The sequence below is a fragment of the Manis pentadactyla genome, chromosome 8 (assembly GCF_030020395.1).
Source record: "Manis pentadactyla isolate mManPen7 chromosome 8, mManPen7.hap1, whole genome shotgun sequence".
NCBI lineage: Eukaryota > Metazoa > Chordata > Mammalia > Pholidota > Manidae > Manis > Manis pentadactyla.
The window spans coordinates 110,097,221-110,122,247 of NC_080026.1; the positions used below are offsets into that span (position 1 = coordinate 110,097,221).

The 25,027-nt window shown below is 43.3% G+C and overlaps 1 protein-coding gene across 1 annotated transcript; it reads right to left on the reverse strand.

Moving 5' to 3' along the window:
• Nucleotides 1-725: 725 nt before the first annotated feature.
• GOT1 (glutamic-oxaloacetic transaminase 1) lies at nucleotides 726-25,000 on the reverse strand. The gene is made up of 9 exons (XM_036886519.2): nucleotides 24,777-25,000; nucleotides 15,519-15,700; nucleotides 8,519-8,642; nucleotides 7,929-8,041; nucleotides 7,611-7,715; nucleotides 5,702-5,852; nucleotides 5,451-5,616; nucleotides 4,568-4,710; nucleotides 726-1,505 (listed from the first exon to the last, which is right to left on the reverse strand). The coding sequence occupies exons 1-9, from the start codon at nucleotides 24,892-24,894 to the stop codon at nucleotides 1,366-1,368; spliced, it is 1,242 nt and encodes a 413-aa protein (XP_036742414.2). The 5' UTR covers nucleotides 24,895-25,000; the 3' UTR covers nucleotides 726-1,365.
• Nucleotides 25,001-25,027: the final 27 nt, after the last annotated feature.

The window sequence follows — 25,027 nt, forward strand, 5'->3', positions numbered from 1 at the left end:
AGACGGCACCAGGGAGCAGGACAGATGGAGGTCAAATTCCAGATCAAAGTAAAACATCTTTTTCATTAAGGTGCTCCATCAAAAGAATGGGTGCTTCACCAATATTGGAAGTACTCCAACTAACAGAGGCTCCCCAGTAGAAATGAGCTGGGGACAATGTGGAGAAGACTATACACTGGGGAGGGGCTGGAGCTAATGACTTTTAAGACCCCCATCAGCCCTCAAGACCATAGGATTTTATAACTGAACAGTGTCCTAGAAAGGGGCAGATCTTGTTAACAAGAATTATCTTTCAATATTTAAACTGCCAAGTACTGGTAGCCCTCTCATTTTAATAAGACTCAAAATTCTACAAAACCATCATTTGGAGAGCCTCCTAGGCTCTGGAAAATGTGATCCCTGTTTAAGTGGCTCTAATTGTTTCAATAGACTAGAAGTACTCCAACTGCAAGGGAGGGATTATGTTCTGGGATCACCCTGAGTGATGGCAACCCTTCCAGGAATCTAGGAAGTTCCATTTTTTAAGTAATGGAAGACAGCTGGCTTCTGAAGGACAAGCCCACAAACTGACAGTGAGTTCACTAAAGGGAGACATAGTGCAAGAAAACACATTTTTTCAGTGAAAAAACACTCAAGTTCTTTCTTTAGCAACTAGCAAGTCCCTCTGTAGCACTCATTTTAAACCATGGGTTGCAACCCATTAGTGGATCACAAAATCAGTTCAATGGGTCTCCATCAGCACTTTATTTCTTCAGTGAAACAGAACACAATAAGAGAACGGACTAGAAAATAATACCAGAATGCACTACACAAAGCAAGGATAAATAACATTTTGTGAAATGTGCTTCAGTTAAATATTTGTGTGTGTGTGTGTAAGAGATGCAAATGTATTTCTTACCTTCACCGCCATGAAGAACTAAAACTTAGGGCTGGGGACACAACCATGCAGAAAGAGCAGGGGGACAGACCCTCTGGGTAGCGATGAGCTTTAATGACACAGCCAACACCTACAATCACACCTGACGCTTCAGACGTGACCTTTGGGACTAGACTTTGTACAGAGTCAAGCAAACACAGAAGCACGTCAGCAACGCAGGCAGCACTCCTGCCTTTAGCAAGGGGCGAGATAGCTTTATTCTTAAATGAAAGCCTTAATTTGCTCTGGCCTCCAAAAGGGCTCTTATCTCAGGCCCCCATTTCTTTTCAAGGGATGTCCTCTTCCCGTGGAGCCAGCTCGACCAGAGGCCGCCTCCCAGGGCCGCCTTCCCAGCCGTTCAGCAGCAGTCTGCGGCGCAGGGAGGTCTGGGCAGGCAGGGTGCGCACGGCAGAGGACGGCTTTGGTGGTGCTGGTGTGGGGCTGTTTCTTCACTGGATTTTGGTGACTGCCTCATGGATGGAGGTGGCCACATAATCTAGATTTTTGGTGGTTAAGCCACACATGTTGATCCGACCACTTGGCAGCAGATAGATGTGCTTTTCATTGACAAGATACTCAACCTGCTTGGCTGTGGAGAAACGAGAGAGATTCAGAGTAGTAGAAATCCGTTAAACAACAGAGGTTCAGATTCTATGACAATTATAATTTTCCTTCTTTCCCCTAATATGGTGAGGTAAAACAAGAGGAGCTATTTTGTCCAGTTGACACGTGAAATACATGCAACAGACTCTGGAAACTACTCTGACTAGCTAACTTCCTAATAGGTTAATACAGCTCCTCCTGAAGGGCATTTTAATCTGGGACTACCTCCCAACCAAACCTTACATGCTACGTTCACCAGACACCCTATCAACTAAAATAATCTCAGATTTAAGAACATTCCATTGACATGAAAAACTGGTTATGAAGTGCTTCCTTATCTCTTCTTTAACCTGTATTTGTTTATCCCTGAGTACCTAGCAGCAACCTCCCTTTGACACTTCATTTTCACAGCACATTGTACAAGGCCCTGTGCGTGACAGGTGTGCATGAATAAACAATGTATGCATGAACCGATGGGCTGAGAAACTGCAAAGACCTCTCAGACCTAGCATTCAGTTCTCACTCACACACAGGAGGGCTTTCCCATGTGTCTGCAGAAACGCGCAAGTACGAAATAGGAAAGGACTGCCTCTACTTCCTTTAGGCCACAATGTCTAAGGTGTTTTTGCTTTTTACTGCAGAGCCATGAAAGAAGTTTAGGTGATTTCCGCCAAAGAAATTAGCACCCATAAGACACCAACAAGTTGAGGGAATGAGATGATAATAATTAGTATGGACTAAATGTTTGTGTCCATCTAAAATTCATGTTGAAACCCTAACCCCCAAGGAGATGGTATGAGGAAGTGGGGCCTCTGGCAGGTAATGCGGTTGTGATGAGGTCATGAGGGTGGAGACCCCACAAGGGGAGTACTGCCCTTATAGACCAGAGAGCTTGTGCATATACATGCTTGCTCACTCACTCTTTCTCCCCACCACGTGAGGGCATGGCAAGACAGCCATCTGCAAGCTGGAGGGAGGCCACCTCCCCACCCCCAACCCTGACCATGCTGGTACCCTGATCTCAGACTTCCCAGCCTTCATAACTGTGAGAAGTAAACTTCTGTTGTTTACAGTCTATGGTAGTTTGTTTCAGCAGCCCAAGCTAAGATGGTAATAAAATCATACTAGTCAAAGGAGCAAGCACAATGTGCCAGGCAGTGTTTATATTGTAAATACTTTCTAGTAATTCAGTTCATCTTGATAATAACCTTATCATCCCCATTTTACAGATGGCACAGACGGAAGCTAAATGACCTTCCCAAGGTCAGCAGCTAGCCAGCAGTGGATCTGGGATTTTAAGGCAGGCAGTATAACTCCCAAGTCTGAGCTCCCAGCCAGGATGCTATGCTGCCTCTGTATGGTGGGAAACATGGACCCTGTACCCAGTGCTACCCGTGCACCCCTCTAAACAAACAAAGCAGTATTAGGCGGGCTTTAACCATGTGAATTACAGTCATCCAAGGAGATGAAGCCGAACCTCCCACACCAGCAGAGCCGCAGGCACACCACTGTTGTGAAGCCTGTGCCCCAGGGCAGATGTGGTTACAGGCTCTCACCCTTGTTTTTTAAATAAAAATTAAACATCCCTACTTTGGTGGGTGAGGGCTACAATACAATTGGAAAGCTAGTAAAAGTTATGGATTCCTTCCATAGCAAAAGGCCAATGTACAATTAAAAAAATATTTCAGAGGCTTCACAAGTCTCCTAAAGTACATCCATGGACTATAGGTTGAAAGCCCATGTTGGGATGGATAAAATGTAATAAGGGAAGTACTATAACATGAGAATTATAGAAACTAGGTGGAGGATATTTGGGGTTCACTGTACAATTCCTCCAACTTTTCTGTATGTTAAAATTTTTCCTAATAAAATGTTGGGAGGAAAATTAAAACCCTGTTTTTAAAACGAGTAAATGGTGCCAAGTGCTAAAAATATAACTTTTGTGTTACAAATACAGGTCTATTCCCACCATTTTTCAGTTCATAATAAAACTAATTTCTTGCTCTGGACAGTGGGATATTTTATGGGGAGACAACCTCCATCTTGTGAGCTTTCATAATATTACCACCAAACACCATTTCCATTACACTTACTTATGTTAAAAATCGTGTAAGGATTTTACTTACTTAAGTGAACTAATTTCCCACTCCAGAATCACCGAGGACACCTATGGCTAATTGAGCTACCCCTTTACTTTCTTGGGTAATCTCATTTTACCCCAAGTATCTCAAGGGGTCTAAACTCTACAATCCCTACCACCTTTCCTGTTTATATTTTTTTTCCTTTGGCTTTTTCTGAGCCCATTTCATACAGTTCCTCTGATGGCCCTGGTTTACAGTACCTCCTGGTGCCTCTGATGTTCCACTTACTACCCAAGCCAGGCACACACCTGTGCCTAGAGCCACTCTGACACATGCTCCACCCACATGTAGGTGAGTGGCTACATCTGTACCATGTGACCAGTGGCTTGGCCAGAAAGCACTTAGAAATTCTTACTAAAAAAAATGAATCTTCTATCCTCAGAAGGGACAGTCAATGGCTGATATGCCCTATGGGCTGCTGTCCACTAGACTTTCAACTGGCTTTTAATTTCAGCTACCAATCGATGTTCTTATTTATGAAATGGAGAGATAACTTTGCAACCTCTTTCTGAGGGCAATGCCTGGAGATTAGGAAAGATCTGTTAAGAAATTTGGCTCCTAGATAATCATATACATTTATACCAGGATTAAGGAAAAGCCAAAAGGTACCCAAGCATTTATGAGAGACCATTTATAAATCATGACTCTAAGCTGAAAATCCAGTTACTTTCCAGCCCACAAAAATGAAAAAATCTTCGTTATGGGTCAGCAGGGCAGCCAGACCACAACAGTGCTCTTCTGACACCCAAGGGGTTTAGGGGTGGGACACACCAGGAAAACCTAACTTGTGTCTGGCCCACGGTACTGACTGACCAAGTAGGCGACAGCTAATGGAGCCACACCCAAGAACACAGACGCAGGGGAGTGCTGTCCAACAGTGAGCGTTTGAGGTGGTGGGGCCACTTACAGTTCAACCCAGTGAAGCTGAACATTCCAATTTGCTCAGTGATGTGGCTCCAGGTTCCAGGGGTCTTGAGGGTTTCTAATCGTGCCCTGAGTTCAGATCTCATGGTCAGAATCCGGTCAGCCATTGTCTTCACATTACTTGTCCTGAGTGGACAGCAATATAAGTACCAATCCAGACAGGAGAGGTGGTACACAAAACCCAGAGGTTGTTAAAAGTCATAGTGTAATCCACAAGCTGAAAATGGGATCATGCCCTGCCTATTAAGTGGGATGCCTGGATGGGCAGATAGGCAGACCGCAGGGATGGACTTGCTGGGCAGAAGGGAAGAACTACACTTACTGATGGAGTTCAGTGCTAGTCTTGAGCATAGTGGCTGTATAATACCACCCATGTTTAACTCAGACTTCACCTAGGTGCTGATCTCAAGAGGATAATATATTTCATTAGGCCTAATTAAGTAGAGATTACAGATTTAGCTACTATATGAAAACTGCACTGTTTCAAAAGATAAAATATATGTGAATTAGAGAAGAATGAAGAAACCCAAAATTGTCACATTAACTCCGAGTAAAATATTCTATCAGGAATTCCTTCCTGTGTCTTCCAGCTTTAAGGGGAGGAAGCCCAGGTGATGGGAGAGTGGGGGAAACTCCCACTCATTGAGTGCCTCCTCCTCTGTTCCCCGTGCTGTGTTACATACACGTGTTGTACATACATGTGAATAGGGATTGGATTGGCCCCATTTCACAGAAATATCTGAGACTCAAAGAGGTTAAAGTAATTTTGTCCTGCCTCTGCCAAAATTAAAGCAAGAGTTAAATGTAGTGGGACAGTTACTGCTCTGCATTCTCACCCCTCATCCAACAGGCTTTGAGCCCCTTACCATTCCTTAAAGAGCTCAGGGTTCGAGAGGGTAGAGGCCACGATTCGCGCTCCCTGAGCAGGAGGATTGGACCAAGTAACTCGCACAATCTTCTCCATCTGGGAAAGGACCCGCAGGACACTATCAGGTTCTTTTGCAACCACGGTCAGATTCCCCACTCGCTCATCTAAAGAGAGGGAGACAGTCGGCCCTGGCAGCTCTGATGAGGAGGCAGGGTGGCGAGCAGGGCTGTAACTCAGGCCAGCACTCACTGTAGAGCCCAAAGTTTTTGGAGAAGGACTGGGCACAGAAGAGCTCGAATCCTTCAGACACAAAATAGCGAACAGCCCAGGCATCTCTCTCCAGGTCTCCAGATGCAAAGCCCTGATAGGCCGAGTCGAAGAAGGGGAACAGAAACCTCCGCTGCGTGGAAGGAAAGTGAGTCAGCGCAGGAAATCCTCCTAGAACCAACCTCAGACACCAGCTTTCCTTCCCCAGCCAGTGCCTAGAAAGAGTTTCTAACACTGCCTGTTTCTCCTATATTTCTTCTTTCTGCATCCAAACACCACTTTACATCTGTTTCTCTGTTCAGCTAAAAACCAATCAACAAATGTAACCATTTTAGTAAATCCCATTTGTCCTAGAATGTCACAATCCCACTTTGCCAACAGGGCTTATTTTTGAGGCCTGCAGGTAGTGTCCTATGTTGGAGGATTCTTCCCATGAATTCCTGGTGGGATCAGCTTGGTCAGCCTGGTGTCCCCAGGGCCTCCTCACACCCCTGGGGCTCTTCTACTGGGTACTCAAGACAAAGGAAACAACCTAGTCTCTATTCTTACCACTCCCATCCCCTCAAAGAGCTCTCCACACTGAGCCTGCTCCTCCTACTGGGCTCGCTCTCTGGGTGGACACCACTTCCCTCCCCCTCCACTGTCCCAGCCAGAGGCCAGGGTGCATCCTCCACTCCACCTCTGCAGCTCACCCCTCCCAGCCAATCACACCAGGACCTATCACACCTGATTCCTGGGAGCTCTAGAATCCTTTCACATCTGCCACTGCCACCTACCTCCTTCAGGTCACCATCAACTCCTGCCTGGACTGTGGCACTGGCCTCCTAACTGCTCTCCCAGCCTGTCTAACCTTGCCCACCTCTGGTCCTCCCTGCCAGGTAGCCAGGGTCACCTGAAGACAGTGTACATCCCATTACCCATGACATCCAGGCCTTTCAGTGGCTCCCTACTGACGTCCAAGGAAGGCCCAATACCTCAGCACAGGGTCCGGCCCCCTTTACCTCTCTAGCCTCATCACTCACATTTCCCCGGCCCCCCGGGAATCCCAGGCCATATGAAGAGTCACTTCCACCTCCTTAAATAGGCCATGACCTCCGTCTTGGGCTTTTGACCATGCTATTCCCTCTGCAGGGCACATTTCTTCCCTGCCAGCCCCCACTTGTCCTCATCCTTCAAGTCTCAACATGGCTTCTTCCGCCACTACCATCCTCCCAATGCGCACACACTCCCTGAGGTCTGGCTATGAGCCTCCATCTGACACCATCAAGGTGGTTGTCCCAGGGTACCTGGCCATCTCCCCGAATAGGCTGCACACTCTCTGCTTTGTTCACTATTGTATCCCCATGATGTCTGGCACATACTAGGTTTTCAGTAAGTATTCTTTGAACATGTTAATGAATAATATATGCATTTTGAGCTAGAAATTCCTATCTAGAAAGTTATCCCAAAGAACAGTTAAAAGGAGTTTTATTACATAATTGTTCACAAGAGCAAGAAACCTGAGATCTAAATGTCCACCAGCTGATTTAATCAATACCTAATGCGATGTATCCACACATAGAAAGCAATGCTACAAAACATTTAGTGACTTGTAAAGGAGTTCAAATAAAAGACAAAGTACATTACAAAACAGTATAGACAAAATGATCCCATCTTTGTCAAATAGATACATTTACATGTATAACTACACTAAAAAAAAAACAAAAAGTCTCACATTCTGTAAACCAAAATATTTACAGCAATTTCCTTTGAGTAATAGGACTTACAGTTAATATTTATTTTCTTCTTTGGGCTTTTCTCCATTTTCCAGTTCTTCAGTAAACAGGTCTTGCTTTGGAACACATTAAATAATAATACATACCACTAAGAGCTGCTCTGAAAAGGCAGTTACCTTCATGACAGAGGCGATCTGCTTCCACTGCTCCGGAGTTGGGTCGGTCCCCGTTGGATTGTGTGCACAGGCATGGAGGACAAAGATGGAGAACTCGGGAGCATTCTGAGGAGAAGGCAGCTATGTCAGCTCTCACACCAGCAGGAATGAGGGGGGACAGAGTCAGTGGCAGTGCATTCACTCCCTACGTGCTTTTTCAGGAACCACCATCTGGCTGGGTAGGCTGTCTCCGACTCTTGAGCTTATCAACTGATCCTAAGACTTCCGTGCCCTCCTGACACCACAGAGCTCTGTTTACTTTTCCATCTAATCACCTACCTCCAGATCACTCAGGAAACCCTGAAGGTCGAGTCCTCTCTTTGCTGCATCCCAGTAGTGGTAGGACCGAATGTCTTTAAATCCAGCAGCAGAAAACACACCATTATGATTCTCTGCAAGCAAAGGGGCAAAACGTTAAACATTTTTACAAACACAAGGAGGTGTAACTGAAAAGGACACAGTCAGCTTCCAATTATGGGCCCTCTAGGCTCCATGTCTACTGGGCAACATCGAGCCAAGGGGTTAAGATTTAGAATGATTGTAACTAAGAACACATTCAACCAGTACAGTCGTGATAAACTTATGCCCTACTATAGTGGGACTTCCTGTATCGATATTTTATACCTCCTCTGGGAAGTTTCAACATATACTAAAATACAAGTCTACCAGCAGTCTTGGGAATAGGTATTCATTCCTAATCTGAACTTGAGTACCAGGTTATTCATAACTGCCATAACCCACTGTTCAAGCCATTCCCAAATCTCAGTTGATCCAGGGCTGGGTTACATTTTCTGTGAAAGCAGTGACAGTCTGAGGCTAATTCCCCGTGGCATCTCAGTTTCTCCTCTCGCTACAGCTACAGGACTCACCCCAGGTTGGGGAGGATACATAGACGGGCGTGTCCTTATTGTTGGTTCCATTGTACCATCGGGCTAAAAAATCAGCTCCAATTCGCAGTGCACCTGTTCCCCCCAGAGACTGCACACCTCCTACCTGAAAGAGAAAAAGCAAGGTCACTAGTTGTAATGGGGAGTCACTAATCCTTAGAAATATATTCTAACAAAACAAAGGATATATGCAAATAATACAAATACTCTCTTTACACTTCCTCTCATTTTAAAAATGACCTCACATGGGCAGGAAAAAAGTCTTATATTTTACCATTTACAGAATACCTTCAGCACACATTTTTATTTGCTCCTCACATAACCCTATAAATTAAGTTCTAGATCCAACTTTACTCATGAGGAAATGGGCTGAGAGAAGTGGTTTGCCAAAGGAGGCACAGCTGGTGGCGGCAGAGCGGGGCACAACCCCAGGTCTCCCACCAGCTGCAGCCGCCATGCTCTGCTGTTGCCCTACCCACAGGGCTTCGGCTTTGCCCTTTCACAATTCTAATCAGGCTTTAGCATCACTCGCTCAGTAGAGAAATGTCCTAAGGTACATGCTGTTTAATATATCTAAAGGATGAAGGAAAAAGAAAATGATCACATGAGAAAGTCTATCTCAATAAACAGAAGAGCACTAATCAAATAACAGTGGCAACCTCCTGGGAGGAGCCTGGGATGCAGGAATCGTGGTCAAAGGGACTTCCACCTCACCTATAAGTTGTTTTTTAAAAATAGGAGAATGTATTTATGTATTATTTGTAAAATTTTTAAATAACCTAAAAAATGTATTTAGATGTCTGGGATTTTCAGTAAATAATTTGGCTTTGGCAGGGGGCAGGGAGTACACGAGACTGATGCAATCCGGATCACTGTTGAAGCTAGGTGGTGGACACATGGGGGCTTGTTCATTACACTGTTTTATTTCCTTTTGTATATATTTGAAATTTTCCACAATAAAAAAGTAAAAAAAAATCTTCCTAAAGAAGAAAAGCTTCCAAAATCTTTTTTAAAAAGGACAGCATAACGCTGATGCTACAAGATGACAAAGGAAAAATGAATAGAAAAAAGGAACCAAGCTCTTTGACAAGTATTGATACTAACTTCCCAAATAAGCATTAATGAACAGTATGATCCAAGAGTATATTAAAAGTACCACCTTGATCAAGAGAGAGTCATCCATGAATGAATGATTATTAAGAGATTAAAATTTGTCACTCTGCTAGAGAAAACCCAAATCATCTTCCTAACAGATGAGAAAAAGGTAGCCATTCCTGATATAAATGCTCAATAAAACAGGTAATGGCTATGTCCTGAAAATGACTGGAAAGAAAATATCCATTCAGCCATGATGAGTAAGTCAGCTTCATGATAAACAAAATGAACCATTAGCAGAAATTCCCTTTAAGACAGGGATACCAGTTACCACCACTATTCTTCCCCACTCTTCTATTGGTATTGAGATTGAGCATCTGTGAAAGAACCTGTCTGAAATGGGAAACAAGCCAAGTGGATGGTCAAGGATGTGAGGAATTGAGCGTGGCTGTACACGGCAGAGAGACGCAATGGCAATGGGCTGGGTGGAGCGGCGGGTGCGCAGCGGACTGGGCACACTGACCCCTCTGTTCTTCACAGTGGTCCCCACTGAGCACTGGTCCCTGCCCATTACTTTAAAGGTGTTGCCTTCACATTTTGATCTACCTAAATTCTTAACAGAAATCACTCTCAAGGTGATGTAAGCCAAATGTGCACTTATTTATGTGGTGTCATCAGCTAATTTGAATTATCAACTTTATTCATTATTTCACATTTTAACCGCCTAAGCAATTCTGGAATGCTGATACTTCCTATACAAATGAACAAGGTTTCCCTTGGACACGATTTTAATTTATTGTGGATATGACATGGGCATGTGGATATCAATGAAAGCATTCCCAGGCATAGTTCTTTACTTCCTGTGCACAACTTTTAACCTCACCCTTTCTCCCCCAGTCTAGAAAGCAAAGTCATTAATTAAAACAAGTCAGAAAGTCAGTAGACTGGATTTAAAGTGTTTGGAAGAGATAAACCCCCTTCACTAACACAAATGAATCCTTCACATTCATGACATGAATGACGCTTGACATACCAAGTTCTCAAGAAATTATCATTCCCTAAAAATATACTGAACCCCAGATGGCTTGAGTGGATCACAAATTGCTCTAAACTACATCAACATTAACAGAAACCAAATTTGTGGTGAATTAGTCATGTATCAATTTGTTCTGTCAACTAGTTTTTGGCAGGCTGCTCTAATGCCAAAAAACGTCTTGTATTTGATATGAAGGAAAAATCATAACATCAAACAAAGTAAGTACAGTCTTCAGAACGAGCCCGGCAGCTGGAGCTGAATGGGTGAACAGGGGTCTCCAGAGCAGGTGTGAAGACTTGGTGTGAAGGTATGCCAGCAGGGAATCTGTCCTCCTTATATTGATGTAACTCTCCCCGCAGTTTAGCCACACTGCCCAAAGGACTCGAGAGCCCTGCAGCACGGAGGTTGCTTGTCAAGGACCCCAGCTTGCTGGCGTGACGACAGCACTGGGAGGAGCAGGACTGCTGATGAGCAGCTTGCAGCCAAGGCCAGGATGCACTGACCTGGGCACCCCTGCAGTTCACACAGTGCTTGGCCCATGGTTCTAAATAGACGTGGGCTGAACCAGGTGAAGAAAAACACTTTTGAAAAGGTTAAGGATCACAGAAAAATCCCCAAGCCTCCCAGAGACCATGGTCAAAGTGAGAAACTGGGACATCACGTGGCCCCCAAGCCTACCTACCTACAGGGGCTCAGTAATTTCAGAAACTGAAACATTACCATGCAGGAGATGAAAACTGCACGTTTGGTCTGGATCCTAAGGTCTGAGAATGAGAAGCAGAAAAAGGCAGAGATGAATCAAGAAAATACATCTCAAAATGGTTGGTAATGGTAATGTTTAAATTTTGAGAAGAAAAAACTACAGGAAGACCCGATTACTGTTTGTTGGTTTATTCATTCATTCATGCTTCCTCTCCTCTCCCTCAAGTCTGGACTGAAATGGGATTTCTATTTCTATTTCATGACCGCCCTATTTAAAACTGTATCCACCCTCACTCCCAGCCTCAGCACTTTACTATGCCTTCCCCTGCTCTGTTTTTATAGCAACTATCACCTTTTACTAAACTACATCATGTTCTTAATTACTGTATTTACAGTCAGTCTCTTGCCACAAAACTGTAAGCCAGGGAAATTTTGGGTGTTTTCCTCACCACTGTGTCCGCATCGGGAACTGGACCCATGCCTAGTGGTGAGCACTCATCTGCTGCCTGAATGAATGAGTGAATTCAAACATGGGAGAATCTCTGAGGTCTCAAGCTAGGACCTTAATGCTGAAGATTTACGAGGTGAATTAATCAGCCATCATCCCTGACCTGGGGGGAAGTTACGGTCTTATGGGAGAGGCAGACTTGTAAATTACAGGGCACAGTAAGCCCTAGGAAACCCAAGCTGTGGACAAAGTCCTGTGCTAGCCCAGAGGACTCAAACAACTAGCAGGATTCGGCATGCAAGTGACCCTTGATTGGGCCCTGAATAAATTAGAGGTAGGGATGGGAGATTTAGAGATGTGAAGGGGGGCATTCCAAGCAGAGGGAACAGCTGAGGCAAAGCCTCTAAGTCATGATGGGGCCTGGTGGGTCTAGAACACAGCAGACTCTTAGAATGGCAGAACCCCACAGGAGATGGAACGGGGGTGTCAGAAACTGTAAGAACAGAGGCCCTCTCAACTGACCAGTGATGGAGACCTAACTGCACCCTTTACTGTGCCCCCTCTCAGCATGAAGCAGTTAGAGCGGTTGTCATCAGCTTTCCCTAGCAGCAGCTAGGGTCTCCATCTGTAGAGGGGGGAATGAGACGGGGACCATGGGCTTAGACAGTGTAGGGTGAGGGCCTCCAGAGAAAACTAAGCAAGATAATCCATTGTAAAATTTGCTTTGGCCTGCTGGGGGGGCCCAGCTTATTTTTGTGACTTTACCCCAGTGCTGCTTTTCTTCCTCCAGCCCTAATTAAGTGATTTGCAACCTGGGTAATTTAATAAGCAAGCACAAAACAACATAGTAAAAACAGGAAAGATTCCATCTTGAAGATAACATTCTCTTTAACAAACAGACAATAACTCAGCCCACCTTGGGAGCAAAGCAGGCAGTCTTGAGTGATATGCTCCCAGACCGGGAAGTGTCTGTCCTGGGAGGAAATCGGAGCAGTACATTTCTTGTAAGTAACCTGGAAGACTAATATGAAACTTTATGTCTCTTCAAAGATAAACATTTTGGGACCACTTAGCAGGTATACATCCCTAGCCCTTTGTCTCTCAACCGCCTATAAAACCCTTAGACAATGTGCCACCCTGGGACTCTCTTGTCCCCTCCCGGTGTGAGCCAGGAGCTCTGTCCTCTCACTCTCTCTCTAAATAAAAGCCTCTGCCTTGCTCTCCTAAAAAAAAGGAACTGGAAGAACAGCATGAAGGCTAGCTACAAAATATGCAGCATGCCCAGTTCAAAGTCTACATTTCACCCTGTAGATAATGGTGGAACTACTACATGTGTATGAAGGGAGGAGCAGGTGACACGATTAGCCTTTTTATGCTATGCAAGATCATTCTAGCTGCACTATGCAGAATGCACTAGAATGGGGAAGATGTAACTTCACCCTTGGAGGCAAGAGGGTATTACAATAATCCAAATGAGATAATGGTGGGCTGAAGTAAGAGAGTAACCCGGGGATGGAGAAGGCCTCCAGGGAAAGAGGAAAAGCTCAGAGCTCAGTTATCAACCAGCACCCAGGGTGATGAAGATGCCAAGACAGTATCCTAAATTATTCCACCAAAAAAAAAAAGTCTTCAAATACTTACAGTCTGCCATGAGCACTACCATTTAAATTTGTTCAATGATCAAAAACACAACACAGGATAAATTAGACTAAGAGGGAAGGCTATGTTCCACAAGCAACAGCCCAAGTCCTACAGAATAAAGCAATCACAACAGGGAGCACTGGACAAAGGAACAAACAACTGCCCAACTCAGTTACTAAGTGTATAAGAAATGTACAGTCTTGGAGGAAGGAGCTCCCCAACACAGAATCTCTGTTGTCATTGGTCAACAATAGAATTCCAAATAGATTCTCAATAGTGTCTCAGGAGATAATCCCCAGCTGCTGAAGTTCTTCACTTTCAGAGGTCATGAGGACTCTCCCTCTCCCTCTGTGCAAACACTGGGTTTGCAGAGCAACTTCCTGAGGCTGCTCATAACCACTAAACTCTTGTCTTTTCTGCCCATATTCCCTGGATTCCTTGAGGCAAGTAAGTCACAGTCTCTTCATACCAATCCAGACAAAAGCCTAAGAGAGTTCATTACTTGAATCAGTGACCTGAGCTCCAAGAGCTCCACACAGAGCCTCCTGATACACACAGGACTGCACCTGTGAGCAACCTTCATTTTACCCGCCATTCTGCTTAGCAGGGCAGCTGGGGAATAGCACATGGGGAACAAATCAGTGACTCCAAGATGTGGTCCCTTCCACGCATAAAGACTACACTATCACACTGGCCCAGGGGAGTGATAAAGCCAGATTGTTTAAATGTCACAATACCTAACTGGACTATTGCAAAAACCTGGGCTCTTTCCCTGCCAACTCATCCAGGCAGGTCTACCTTCTTCAAACACTTTTATTGAGTAACTCCTCTGCATAAACCTTCAGGTGGCTTCCCCTGCTCTGGCTGCCAAAACCAACCTACAAAAGTCCAATGTTACCAGCTCTGATCAGGAAGGTCTCTTTACAACCTAGACCTGCGTACCTCCTACCTCTGCCCCTGGACTCATACTACTCCAGACAAACACCCCTCCTTCTTCCTTCCTCTGTACTTTGTGGTTCTCACCTGTGGCTGTACTTTGGAATCACATGGAGAACCATTAAAAATATGCCCATGGAGGAAAGGATGGGGAGAGGGAGTGCAAGGTCAAGGAAGGGTGGGACCCTCCAAAATTCTAATTTAACTCACCTGGTAGGGGGTCTTGTCATCAGTAGGGTTTTGAAAACTCCCCAGATGGTATTAATGTATAGCCAGAGTTGAGAACCAGTGTCCTGGTCTCATTTCCCACAGTTCAGCCCAAGTCCCAATTCCAGCCCTTCCCAGTCTCCCTCTGCTCCCAATTCCTATAACATTGAGACTCTACTATACCACTTCCTGCCACTTAGAGCCTATCTCGCTGTGTCTACTTCCAAATGTGTCCTTCCTCCGTGTGTCTCCATTTATACAGAGATTATGTACCAGGAAGTACTTGAACAGAGAAGCTGAGATCAAGACTAGAAAAATTAAAGAATATTAGAATTTGCAGGAACTTCAGAGAGCATCTAGGCTAGTGACTTGTGAACTATAGGGGGCCACAGATTCCCTCTGAAAGTCTGATAAAACTATGAGCCTTCTCCCCCAAAATATAAATACATGGAATTCTGCATAAAATTTCAGGGGGTTCAGGGGCCCCTTAAATGATCCATTATGCAAGTACTGCTTATGGGACCATGAACCACAAACGGTTGCTAACACATAGATGAGATTCAGGGACAAGATGGGTAAATGACTTGCTATGGTCAAAAGTAGTGGCAGACCTGGGGTTAGACCCTGATCCCTTGATCATTCCATTAAATTCCCTCAGCTTGCCAGTTCCACTGACAGCTTAAAACCCAGAAGCTGAAATCTGATCACCTATTAAAAACTGAACAATCGAAGAAGCCATACTCTGTGTATGGCCACATTATTCACACCATCAGGCTCCTGAGGTCAGGCTACTTAAACCCTTTTTCATTGAGAGTTCAACAGACACAACACCTAATACTTTAAAACAAATTGAATTTTCAGCCTCTTTTGACCTTCACAGTTTATAAAGAGAAAATACATCTTCAACCCACACTCACCCGCTTCTCCTTGAGAGCTGGGCTGTCATCCCCCAGGGCAAGACGGGAAGCACAGGTCCGGAACTCTGCTAGGCCCAGGATCGGCAGATACTCATGGTTTAGGCTACTGTCGTTAGCAATCTTCTGTTCCACTTTCCTCACGACTGGTAAAACCCAGGGCTGGCAATCATCTGTGCGATATGCTGGAGCATGGGAAAGAGCCACAAAATGCAGGAGTCTTAGGCTTCGTCCAAGTAAGGGCTGCAACTGTGAATAGGGAGAGATCTAGCACTTGCCAGTCAAAATAGAACAATGAGAAAATTAAAGTTCATTCACTACTGACTGCTTGCTTTGGGCCAGGCAGTGGGTTAGGTGCTGGGCAAGCAGAAAGACAGACTCAGTTCCTGTTCTTATGAAAATTATAGCTCTTAAATATGTGACCTCCAAAAAGTAGAAGACTGAAATAAAACTGTGACATCACAGAGCCTGAACCAGATGAAGAAACTAAAAAAATCTTACAAACATTGCCAATATTACTAGTGCATGGAGGCCCTGCCGTCTTCCATCAGCACCTCCCCCAAGAGATTTCCAGAAAAGGGCTCGGTGTTGTTTCAGATGAATGCTGCCCCTTCAACACAAACATGGAGAGAGAGGAAAGGGGGTAGAACTCCCCCCACCCACAACCTTGTCTATACGCACAGAAATGGGAGAAATTGTGAACAAATGTCCTGTGACTGAAGATTCCAACAACTGGTTACACAATCACCCAACAACCCACTGAAACACATCTTTGCCCTGTTTGTACGTCAGCCAGGGTTTACCATTTCCACTGTTCTTTTGCATCATCTGCTTCACACTTTTATTGACCTAAACTTATGTATTTCATAATATTTAATCTTGCCTACAGCAACTTTCTAAACATTTCTTCTATGTGAAAAGTATTTTTAGACCATTTTGAGTTACCGTATCACTCATTTTTTTTTTCTTTTCCTAAACTACCCTATGATTATTGTGGGATGGTAGCTTCAGAGGGCAGCTGCTTTGGCTTGTACCCAAGGCCAATGACTGCTCCGAACAGGATTACTGACAAGCAGACATTTGATTCTGCTGGAATGTTTAGGTCTCCAACAAGCCCGTATTTTTGCAAGTGATTTTGAAACAGACAATTTTCGAGTAATTCTGATTAAGTTTTATCTTGCTGATTTCTGCCCAACCTTAATCCCTGACTTTAAAACAAAGCACAACACTTTCTAGGGTGGTTGATACTGTTTACTGAACACCACATGTTGATTGTAGAAAATTTTTTAAAGCCTGAAAAGTAAATGATAAACACTATGATTAACATATAATCCCAGCACTCAGAGATAAGGAGTATAAAAATTTTGATGTACAAACTTCTAAACTTTATTTTACATGAGTACATTCTTTTATAAAATATGCATCAGTATATATAGAATTTTCAACATGCTTTTTTCCACTTATTAAATATATATTATGAATATCTTTCACTGTCATTAACTATTCTTCTAATAGGTGATATATTCACATGCCCCATCCCATCCTTATCCTCCAGCTACCTAGTTCCAAATACTCTCCCTCCGTAAGAAACTGTTCTTAATTTCTTTGTGTATCCTTCCAGAATTTCCCTGCACATATACAAATACAGCGTTTTTCTGTTTCCTCCTTTTACACAAAAGGTAACATACGGCCTACTATCCAATGTTCTACTTTGACCTTGCTATATCATTTAGTTTTCCCTTGCCTTTTTCCACTTGAAAATCTTTTTATATCTATGCATAGTGTCTTTGCCCTTCTTATAGCTACATAACTGATGAATGTACCATAATTTGTTGTGCCAGTCTCTTGATAGACATTTCAGTTGTTTCCAATCTTTGGCTATTATAAAACAATACTTCAGTGAACAACCTTATACATACATCATCTTACATGTAAGCAAATCTATCAGTAGGATGCAAGGTTGAAAACAGAAAAATGGTCTTAGAAGTATGTGCATTTGTAGTTTTGAACAGAGAGAGCCAAATGGACCTCCATAAGAACTTAACAGTTTACATTCCTACCATCAATGTATGTGTGTCTGCTTCCTTACAGCCTTACTCACTGAGTGACTTTATGTCAAAATGAGTATGTAAATGGTATCTCAGGGTGGTTTTAATTTGTATTTCCCTTATTATGAATGCAACTGGGCACTCTTCATATATGAGCCAATTACAACATGACTTAAGTGGCTATACAATATTCCTTCCTTTGCATAATTCATTAGCTGTGTTGCTTTTGATTATTTGCTGTTATAAATACTGTGATGAATATTATATCTTTACACAATCAGTGTTTCCTTAGGAAAAATTTGTGCATGTGAAGTTAGTAGGTCAAAAGTTATACAACAAATAAGACTTTGTAAGATCATTTTGATTTTGTGTTTGTCTTCCATCAACTAACTCTTCCCTCCAGGCATGTGTCATCAGCAAATCCAAAAAGCACATCAGGCTGGTAATAACACTGTGGACAGAGCTCCAGACCAGCATAGCTATTAACCAACTAGTTTTCTACTGGTAGGTGATCTAACTCAAACTCCTGCCATACTACTCACATTATACCGTGGTCCACCAGATTCTCTCTCAACAAGTTCAAAAGCCTATTTTATCAGTGGGATTTGGTCTGGTTACTAAAAGGGATATCAAAATAACTACTTCCAAGCAAGAGTTGTCCCTGAAGCAGATCAACCTATCAATGATCACAATGCTATTACCTACCATTGTTCAAAATATTCTTGGAATTCTTTTGAAAGTATTTTTAGAGGTGACATCATTATTTTGAATACCCTCAATGATACCCAATCTTTGTCCTTTGAAAGTAAATTTAATTTCTGGAAACAGTAGCTGCATAATATCTAGCAAAGTAGGTGGGTGAATAAATTATATAACGGAGAATAATTATAAAGGTCTCTTCATGGGTCTAACATGCCTTGAAGGCTATTTCAAGAGGGTTTCCAGAAATCTTTGCACTATAGTGGGATGTATGGACTACATTACAAAGGATACTATTTACAAAGGTGTGGGCATTCATAGAAAAACCAGTTCTATTATGCTTCACATCTGTTTGGATGCCATAAATATATTTATACTATATATATTATGATGTCATTTGTAAAGCATGTTTTAAAAATAAACTATGAAAGATTCTATAGCATCTTACTACGCTGATGGACAGTGACTGTAATGGCATATGTTGGGGGGACTTGGTGATGGGGGGAGTCTAGTAAACATAATGTTCCTCATTTAATTGTAGATTGATGATACCAAAATAAATAAATAAACTATGAAAGATTAAAAAATCACAATACTGCTGTTTTTACCAGTAACATATATACTTTGTGGAACTCTAAAAACATCCTGTAATATGGCTGGAGGCAGGGAGGCATTGTATCCATATTGTGACAAAAGAGATTATCCATTATACCTCCCCTCCCTTCTTCACTGCCCAGTTTCTGCCAGGTTCGCTTCCATATTTACTTTCAACGCCTCACCTAACTACCCTAACGAAAGAGAACTGCAGATTACTCTTGGGAGATTGGAGCAGTGAGATCCAGCACTATCAACAACCACTATTCCTGACCTGGGAGATTTTTATTCCTGTTTATTGGACCCATTTGCTTCTCATTCATTCCTTCATTCACTCATTCACTTAACAAGGACATACTGAATCTCCCATGAACCAGGCACTGGCCAGAAACAGCTACACACAGCACAGAGCCCGTAAGTCTCCTGTGACGGTCAGGGAAGGTTTTACAGAGGATTCAGTATGAAAGAAGGACAAGAGTTTAAAAGGTAGACAAGGAAAGAAGGGCATTCCAGTGCAGGGGCAGAAGTTTTTCCTTCTACTCTTCCAGGTTCTTTGGCTGATCTAATAATTAAATTGACCTAAGACAGATTAACAGGCAAAAAACAAGTTTGTAACATGCGTACCTCCTGTATACATGAGAGAGACCCAGGAAAACAGAAACTCCTGAAATGGTCAAAGCCACCACTTTAAATATCATCTTCAGGTAAAGACAAAAGATGTTGGGGGTGGGGAGTCATTTAAGGGAAATCACCAGGAAAAGTACAATAAACGGAGGAAGGCTGTTCTGTAGATTGAAGTCCCTGATACATTTCTAGAGAATTAGTCATATCCCTCTTCCTGGTACAACACAGAGATATTCCTTATAAATGTAAATATTCCTTTAAAAGGGGTAACTTCTACTTGGTATTCGGTACAACACAGATATTCCTTATAAATGTAAATATTCCTTTAAAAGGGGTAACTTCTACTTGGTATTCAAAGCTCCTCCTGTGTTTGTAGGTTCTTAAAAATAACCAGCTTAGAGACATATTTTGGGGTAGTATATTTTGTTCCCTTTCACCAGAGGGAAGAAGGAGAGTTGAGGTTTTTCGAAGACCTACATGTCCATGGCTGAGAATAGGATCTATGGAGAAAGATCTTCTAAGGAACTCCTTTCAATGGGGTAACCACTGAAAGCAATTAAGCACAGGAGTGACATGGACAACTGTACATTTTAAGAAGATCATTTGAGTACACGATGGCAAAGAAACTGGAGAGGGGGACAGAGGCAGACAGTTAAGTCAGGAGGCCACTGCAATAATCCAGAAAGAAATAATGAGTCTTGAACTAAGGTGACACAGCAGGGATAAAGAAAAGGGGAGATAATTCAAAACAGATTTCTGAAGTAGAAAAGACAGAAGGTAACCACCAAATAAATAGATGTGGGACGGAGGAAAGCGTCACTGATGACTCATAAGTCTCTGGTCTGGATAAAGACTGGTGCAGGGGTAGGTGGAGGGGGTGGGGTGGGGGTGGGGAGTGATGTTGACCACAATAGAACACATAAATGGAAGAAAAAAGAAAAGACTGAGGGGAAGGTGGAAATGATTAGTTGTGTTTTAAACATGCTGAATTTGAGATGGCTGTAGGATGCATCCAGCAAACTACCAAGTATGAGTTTGGCATTCAGGGAAGATGTCCAGGGATAGACTTCATAAGTAGACACATCAGCAGGAGCTGAAGTCATAGTAATAACGAGGGCTTCCTGAGTATTTAGCATATACAAGGCACTGTGCTAAATACTTGTTTTTAAACTCTCATTTAATTCTTATAACAATTCACAAAATAGACATTATGATCCCTATTTCACAGATCTGGAAACTGAGGCTAGAAAAGTTGAATTTTGCCCACGATCACAAGGACTGTCATACTATTAAGTTCATGGATCCCTGTGCTTTTTCTTAAGAGCAAGAGATGTCTAGGGAAAGCCTGAAACAAGCAGGCCCCAGAGGACCTGCTCCCCAGCTCCATGCACCACTGCCCTTCTCCCTGGGTACAAGCTCTTTTGGAGCAGTCACACAGGTTTCAGGTGAGCCCAGCAGCCTTGTTTTCCAGAAGAACAGAACAGAACATAGAGAATTAGATGATCACACCATCACCCTCCTTCTCCTCCTAGGATCTCCACTTCCTTCACCCACCCCACCCAAGACTGCATGCAGGTCTGCCTCTTATGGCCCGGGGAGTACTCAGAACACCTGATACAGCATCTATCCAACAATTTTATTTGAAGATGCTAGGAACCCACATTAAAAACAACAACCCATATTAAAGTAACTGCAGTTTATCTGGAACAAAAATAAGTTTACATGATAAACGGACTGGAGTCTATGAAGGAATGTCTTGCTTCAGGCTGCATTAGGCTGGACCCATGTCTCCCAGCCCTTAAAGCCACTTGTCTGAAACTTTGAGAGGCACTGAAACTCAGAGTGTCATACTTAGTAGTGGAAAATATGATACTCTGCTCTGCCTAACCATAAGGAAATTATGTAAATAGAGAAAGAAAAAGATCCCTGGGGAAACCATGTGCAAGTAGGGACTGGCTGAGAATATGAACCTGGACACATATTTCTTCATTTGTTTATACCTTCACTAGACTCTCCTTATACAGTAACGTTACATGTTACTTGACCTTGCAAGGATCATTAACCTGGTCTTATCTTTTGTCCTCTTCCCTGAAGCAGGTTACAGAATCAGGGGAGATATTGGCTGGTAGCATCTATGTTGCACAGGTGACACCAGATGTGGAGTCAACATGAACCACGCCAAGACCCTTCCAGGACCCCAGGAAGATGGGATCGGTGCATAACTCTGAGAAGTTTCAAGGCCCTTCCAGTTTCTGCACTAGCCACATATTCCTTCACCATTAGTCTGTTCCTCGGCCCAAATGGGCAAGGCTGATTTGGGAAGGATGCTCCGACTTCTCATTGGCCTGCCCTTCTCATTATAAAGCTTTCTCTGCTTCAAACCCAGTGACTCAGATATTGGCTTACTGTGCACACTGTAGGTAAAATTGTAATACTTCCAGCATATCTCGCCTGGCTTTAGTACATCTGCATATCAATAGGCATTCAGAGGTCGAAAGAAGTATGGCTTTAGTGCATTTGCATCATTCCTCAGGGGTAGAGAGTTCATTTCCATATCAATGGGTAATTACCTGCGCAACAGAGGGCTTATCTGTACCAAAGAGGGGACGGGGGAAGGATGGTTTTGCTTCTTCCAGAGCAGAGGAGAAAGACGGTCCTGGACTACAGTTTGTAAGCAATAAACGGGTTTTAAACTTTATTTCCCCCTTTGACTGATTTCGGTTTTTAGAGGTATTTTGCCCCAGGATTTCCTTCCCCAGACTTACACACACGAATCCAGAATTGGGAGTTTAATAACAATTACAGTGGCAGTTCATTCTAAACATGTCCAACATCACCAGAAATAAAACTGGATAACCTCCGTTGGGCTTTATCTTAACTTGGGGGAAAAAAAGTATCTTCCCCAAAGTCAGTGATTAATTGTATTTCCTTCACAAAGGATATACTTTGGGATGCATATAAATAAAGTTAGGACACACAAAAGCTAGAAAGGGACATCTTATGCTACTCTAATTAGGCCCTTATCTGAGCACCTGCCATGCACAAAAAGACAGGTCACCATAATCATCAAATATAAAAATAACATTTATATAACACTTTTCATTTACATATCACATTTCACACATAATAATTCATTTAATCCTTGATCAACCAAGGAGGTCAGTAACATTATTATTCTATGCTACAGTCATGGCATGTAATGTGCTAGTGAATCTTGGAGTAGAATTCTACAGAGAGGCCATTCTGCCCTGGTGCCTCGTTTAATACACTGAGTCCTGGGATGTTACCTAGCCCACCCAAGGTCACCCAGCTGAACCGCAGGGTTGGGCCTGTACCCAGATCTCAGGCTCTTCCCACTACAGTGTACTTGCTGCCTCAGGACCACCTGAAGGTACCCAAAATAGAGGGGAGGGCAGAGACCCCAGACCTAAGAGACCTCGCCTGGAATCCTGGCTTCACCACTGAGGGCTATATGACCTGGGACAAACTGCTTCATCAATCCAAGCTTCCGTTTCCTTACTTCTAAAACAGTAATAATAATAAACAACCCCCCAGAGTTGGTGCAAGTATTAAATGAGATTAAATACATAAATTATTTGCTCAGAGTATGAACTTGGGAGTTTCTAGGTTCCTAGAAAACATGACAAAGGCACTATCACAGTTGGGGTGACCATCTGAGCTGCAGACTGTGCTTCTGGCCCATCACTTCTGGCCGAGGCTGGCAGGGTGTTTAGTCTCTGCATGAGCAGTTAATTTCTAAAACAATGTCAGAAATTCTTTCATTTTGCAGTTCTTAAGCAGAAAATGTCTGTTCAACACCGTTTATGCAACTCACCCAAAGAAATGCCAAAACAATAGTAATAGCTAATACTTACATAACTCCTACTTATGTGCCAGACACTGTTCTAAGCACCTTAAATGTATTTAATCCTCACAAAAACCCTGTAAGATAGTTCAAAGGTAAAAGAGTCAGTAAATCTGACATTTTAAAAAGAGGTATTTAGGTCAACATCAGAATTAGTTCTTCAGTACTTATTTGGTCCTAAAGAAATACTTGGAGGTTTTGGATGAGAATTAAATTAAGAGTATGAATGGTGCCCATTCCAATTCAATTCAAGGCGATCTTTCACTCTGCTGCCTGCTTAAAACATCACTTTCCCTCCATGGGTCCAACTACGTAATACTGACTTTTTTTTTAATGCCTTATTATAGAAAATTTCAAACATATATAGAGGTTGCGAGAATAATATACTAGATTTCCATGTACCCATTACTCAGCTTCAAAAACTATACTTTTTAATGGCTTTTTTTCACCCCTCCCCATAGTCCTTGGTGAAGACTTTCTTTAACAGGTACTGTGTACAGACACAGTCACTGTAGGAAACCTCCTCCTCACCACCCTCTACTAAAAAACAGTTCAATATTCAAATGTCTAGTCTTTTTATTCTAAGTCTGTTCCCCAACATAGGACATCAGCCTACTCATTTTCTTTTTCCTGGCTGATATTTGCAAGTGTTTGAGTAAGTGTCTGTGGGCTTCAAACAATCTAACAAATTCACCAGAGATTAGAGTTAAAGAAATTTCAGAGGTACTCCAGTCCAAATCTTTTTCTTGGCATAAGGGGAAACTGAGACCCATGTTCTGACCTGTCCAAGGTCCAAAAAATACAAGCAAGAAATGAAGACTAGGACATGTGGAAAGTGAGCTTCTACAGTCCACACACTTTCCACTAATCTTACCCATTACCACCACATCTGAGGGCCACAACATTCTTCCCAGATCTCCCCAGGCAGCATTAATCTGTCTCAGATACATTTTCAGTCTCTATCACTTAACACCTGTTGATTTTAAATTCCTTGAAGCCAAAACCAAACCTCAGTCTTCCCAGACCAGAGCTCCCTAGGGGGCTTAAGGTTAGCTCTCCTTTATCCATTCTCCAGCAAAAAGGACTCCAAGCCTATCAAGGCTTCCTATTTTCCTCCCTCTCCTTACAATCTCTGGCCGCCACGTTGCTTAAGAGGCAAAAGGATGTGGTATAAACAACACAGAATGGGAAATCAGAAAAACTGAGTTTGTGTCCTGGCGGCTAGATCTGTTCTCTGCGACCTTGAACACATCTCCCTTTTCCAGGGACTCCTTTTGCCCATCTGTAAAATGGGTAGGCTGAACTAACCTCGTAGATCATGTCTCCTCTCCCGGATCCCCTTTCCCGCCAGCGCTAAGCTGGGCCTCGGCCTCTCGCACAGTCCCCGCAGCCCGGGTTAGGTCCGCCCCACTCCCCAGGCTGCATCTTTACCTCCCACTCCCAGGTTGACCTTGCGGGGGTCCGGATCCTCCCTGAAGTCTGCAGTGAGCTTAAAGACAAGGACCGGCTGGGCCTGCGGAACCTCGGCAAAGACTGACGGAGGCGCCATAGCGAGAGAGCACAAATCGGCTGGCAGTTTCCAGCCTGTGCCCCGAGCCGGCCGGTCCCGTGTCACCGTGGCTGCTGGAGGAGACTCTCACCTTCACTAAGCCTGCAGGGGCGGGCCCGCGGCCACCAATGGC

Bases quoted from the DNA above. Each gene is read 5' to 3' on its own strand.
- GOT1 (XM_036886519.2), bottom strand. From the start codon at position 24,894: ATGGCGCCTCCGTCAGTCTTTGCCGAGGTTCCGCAGGCCCAGCCGGTC. The intron at 5,853-7,610 runs GTAACTGCCTTT...CCTTCCACGCAG, and splicing joins AGATCGCCTCTGTCATGAAG to CGGAGGTTTCTGTTCCCCTT. The intron at 5,617-5,701 runs GTGAGTGCTGGC...CCCTCTCTTTAG, and splicing joins CAAAAACTTTGGGCTCTACA to ATGAGCGAGTGGGGAATCTG.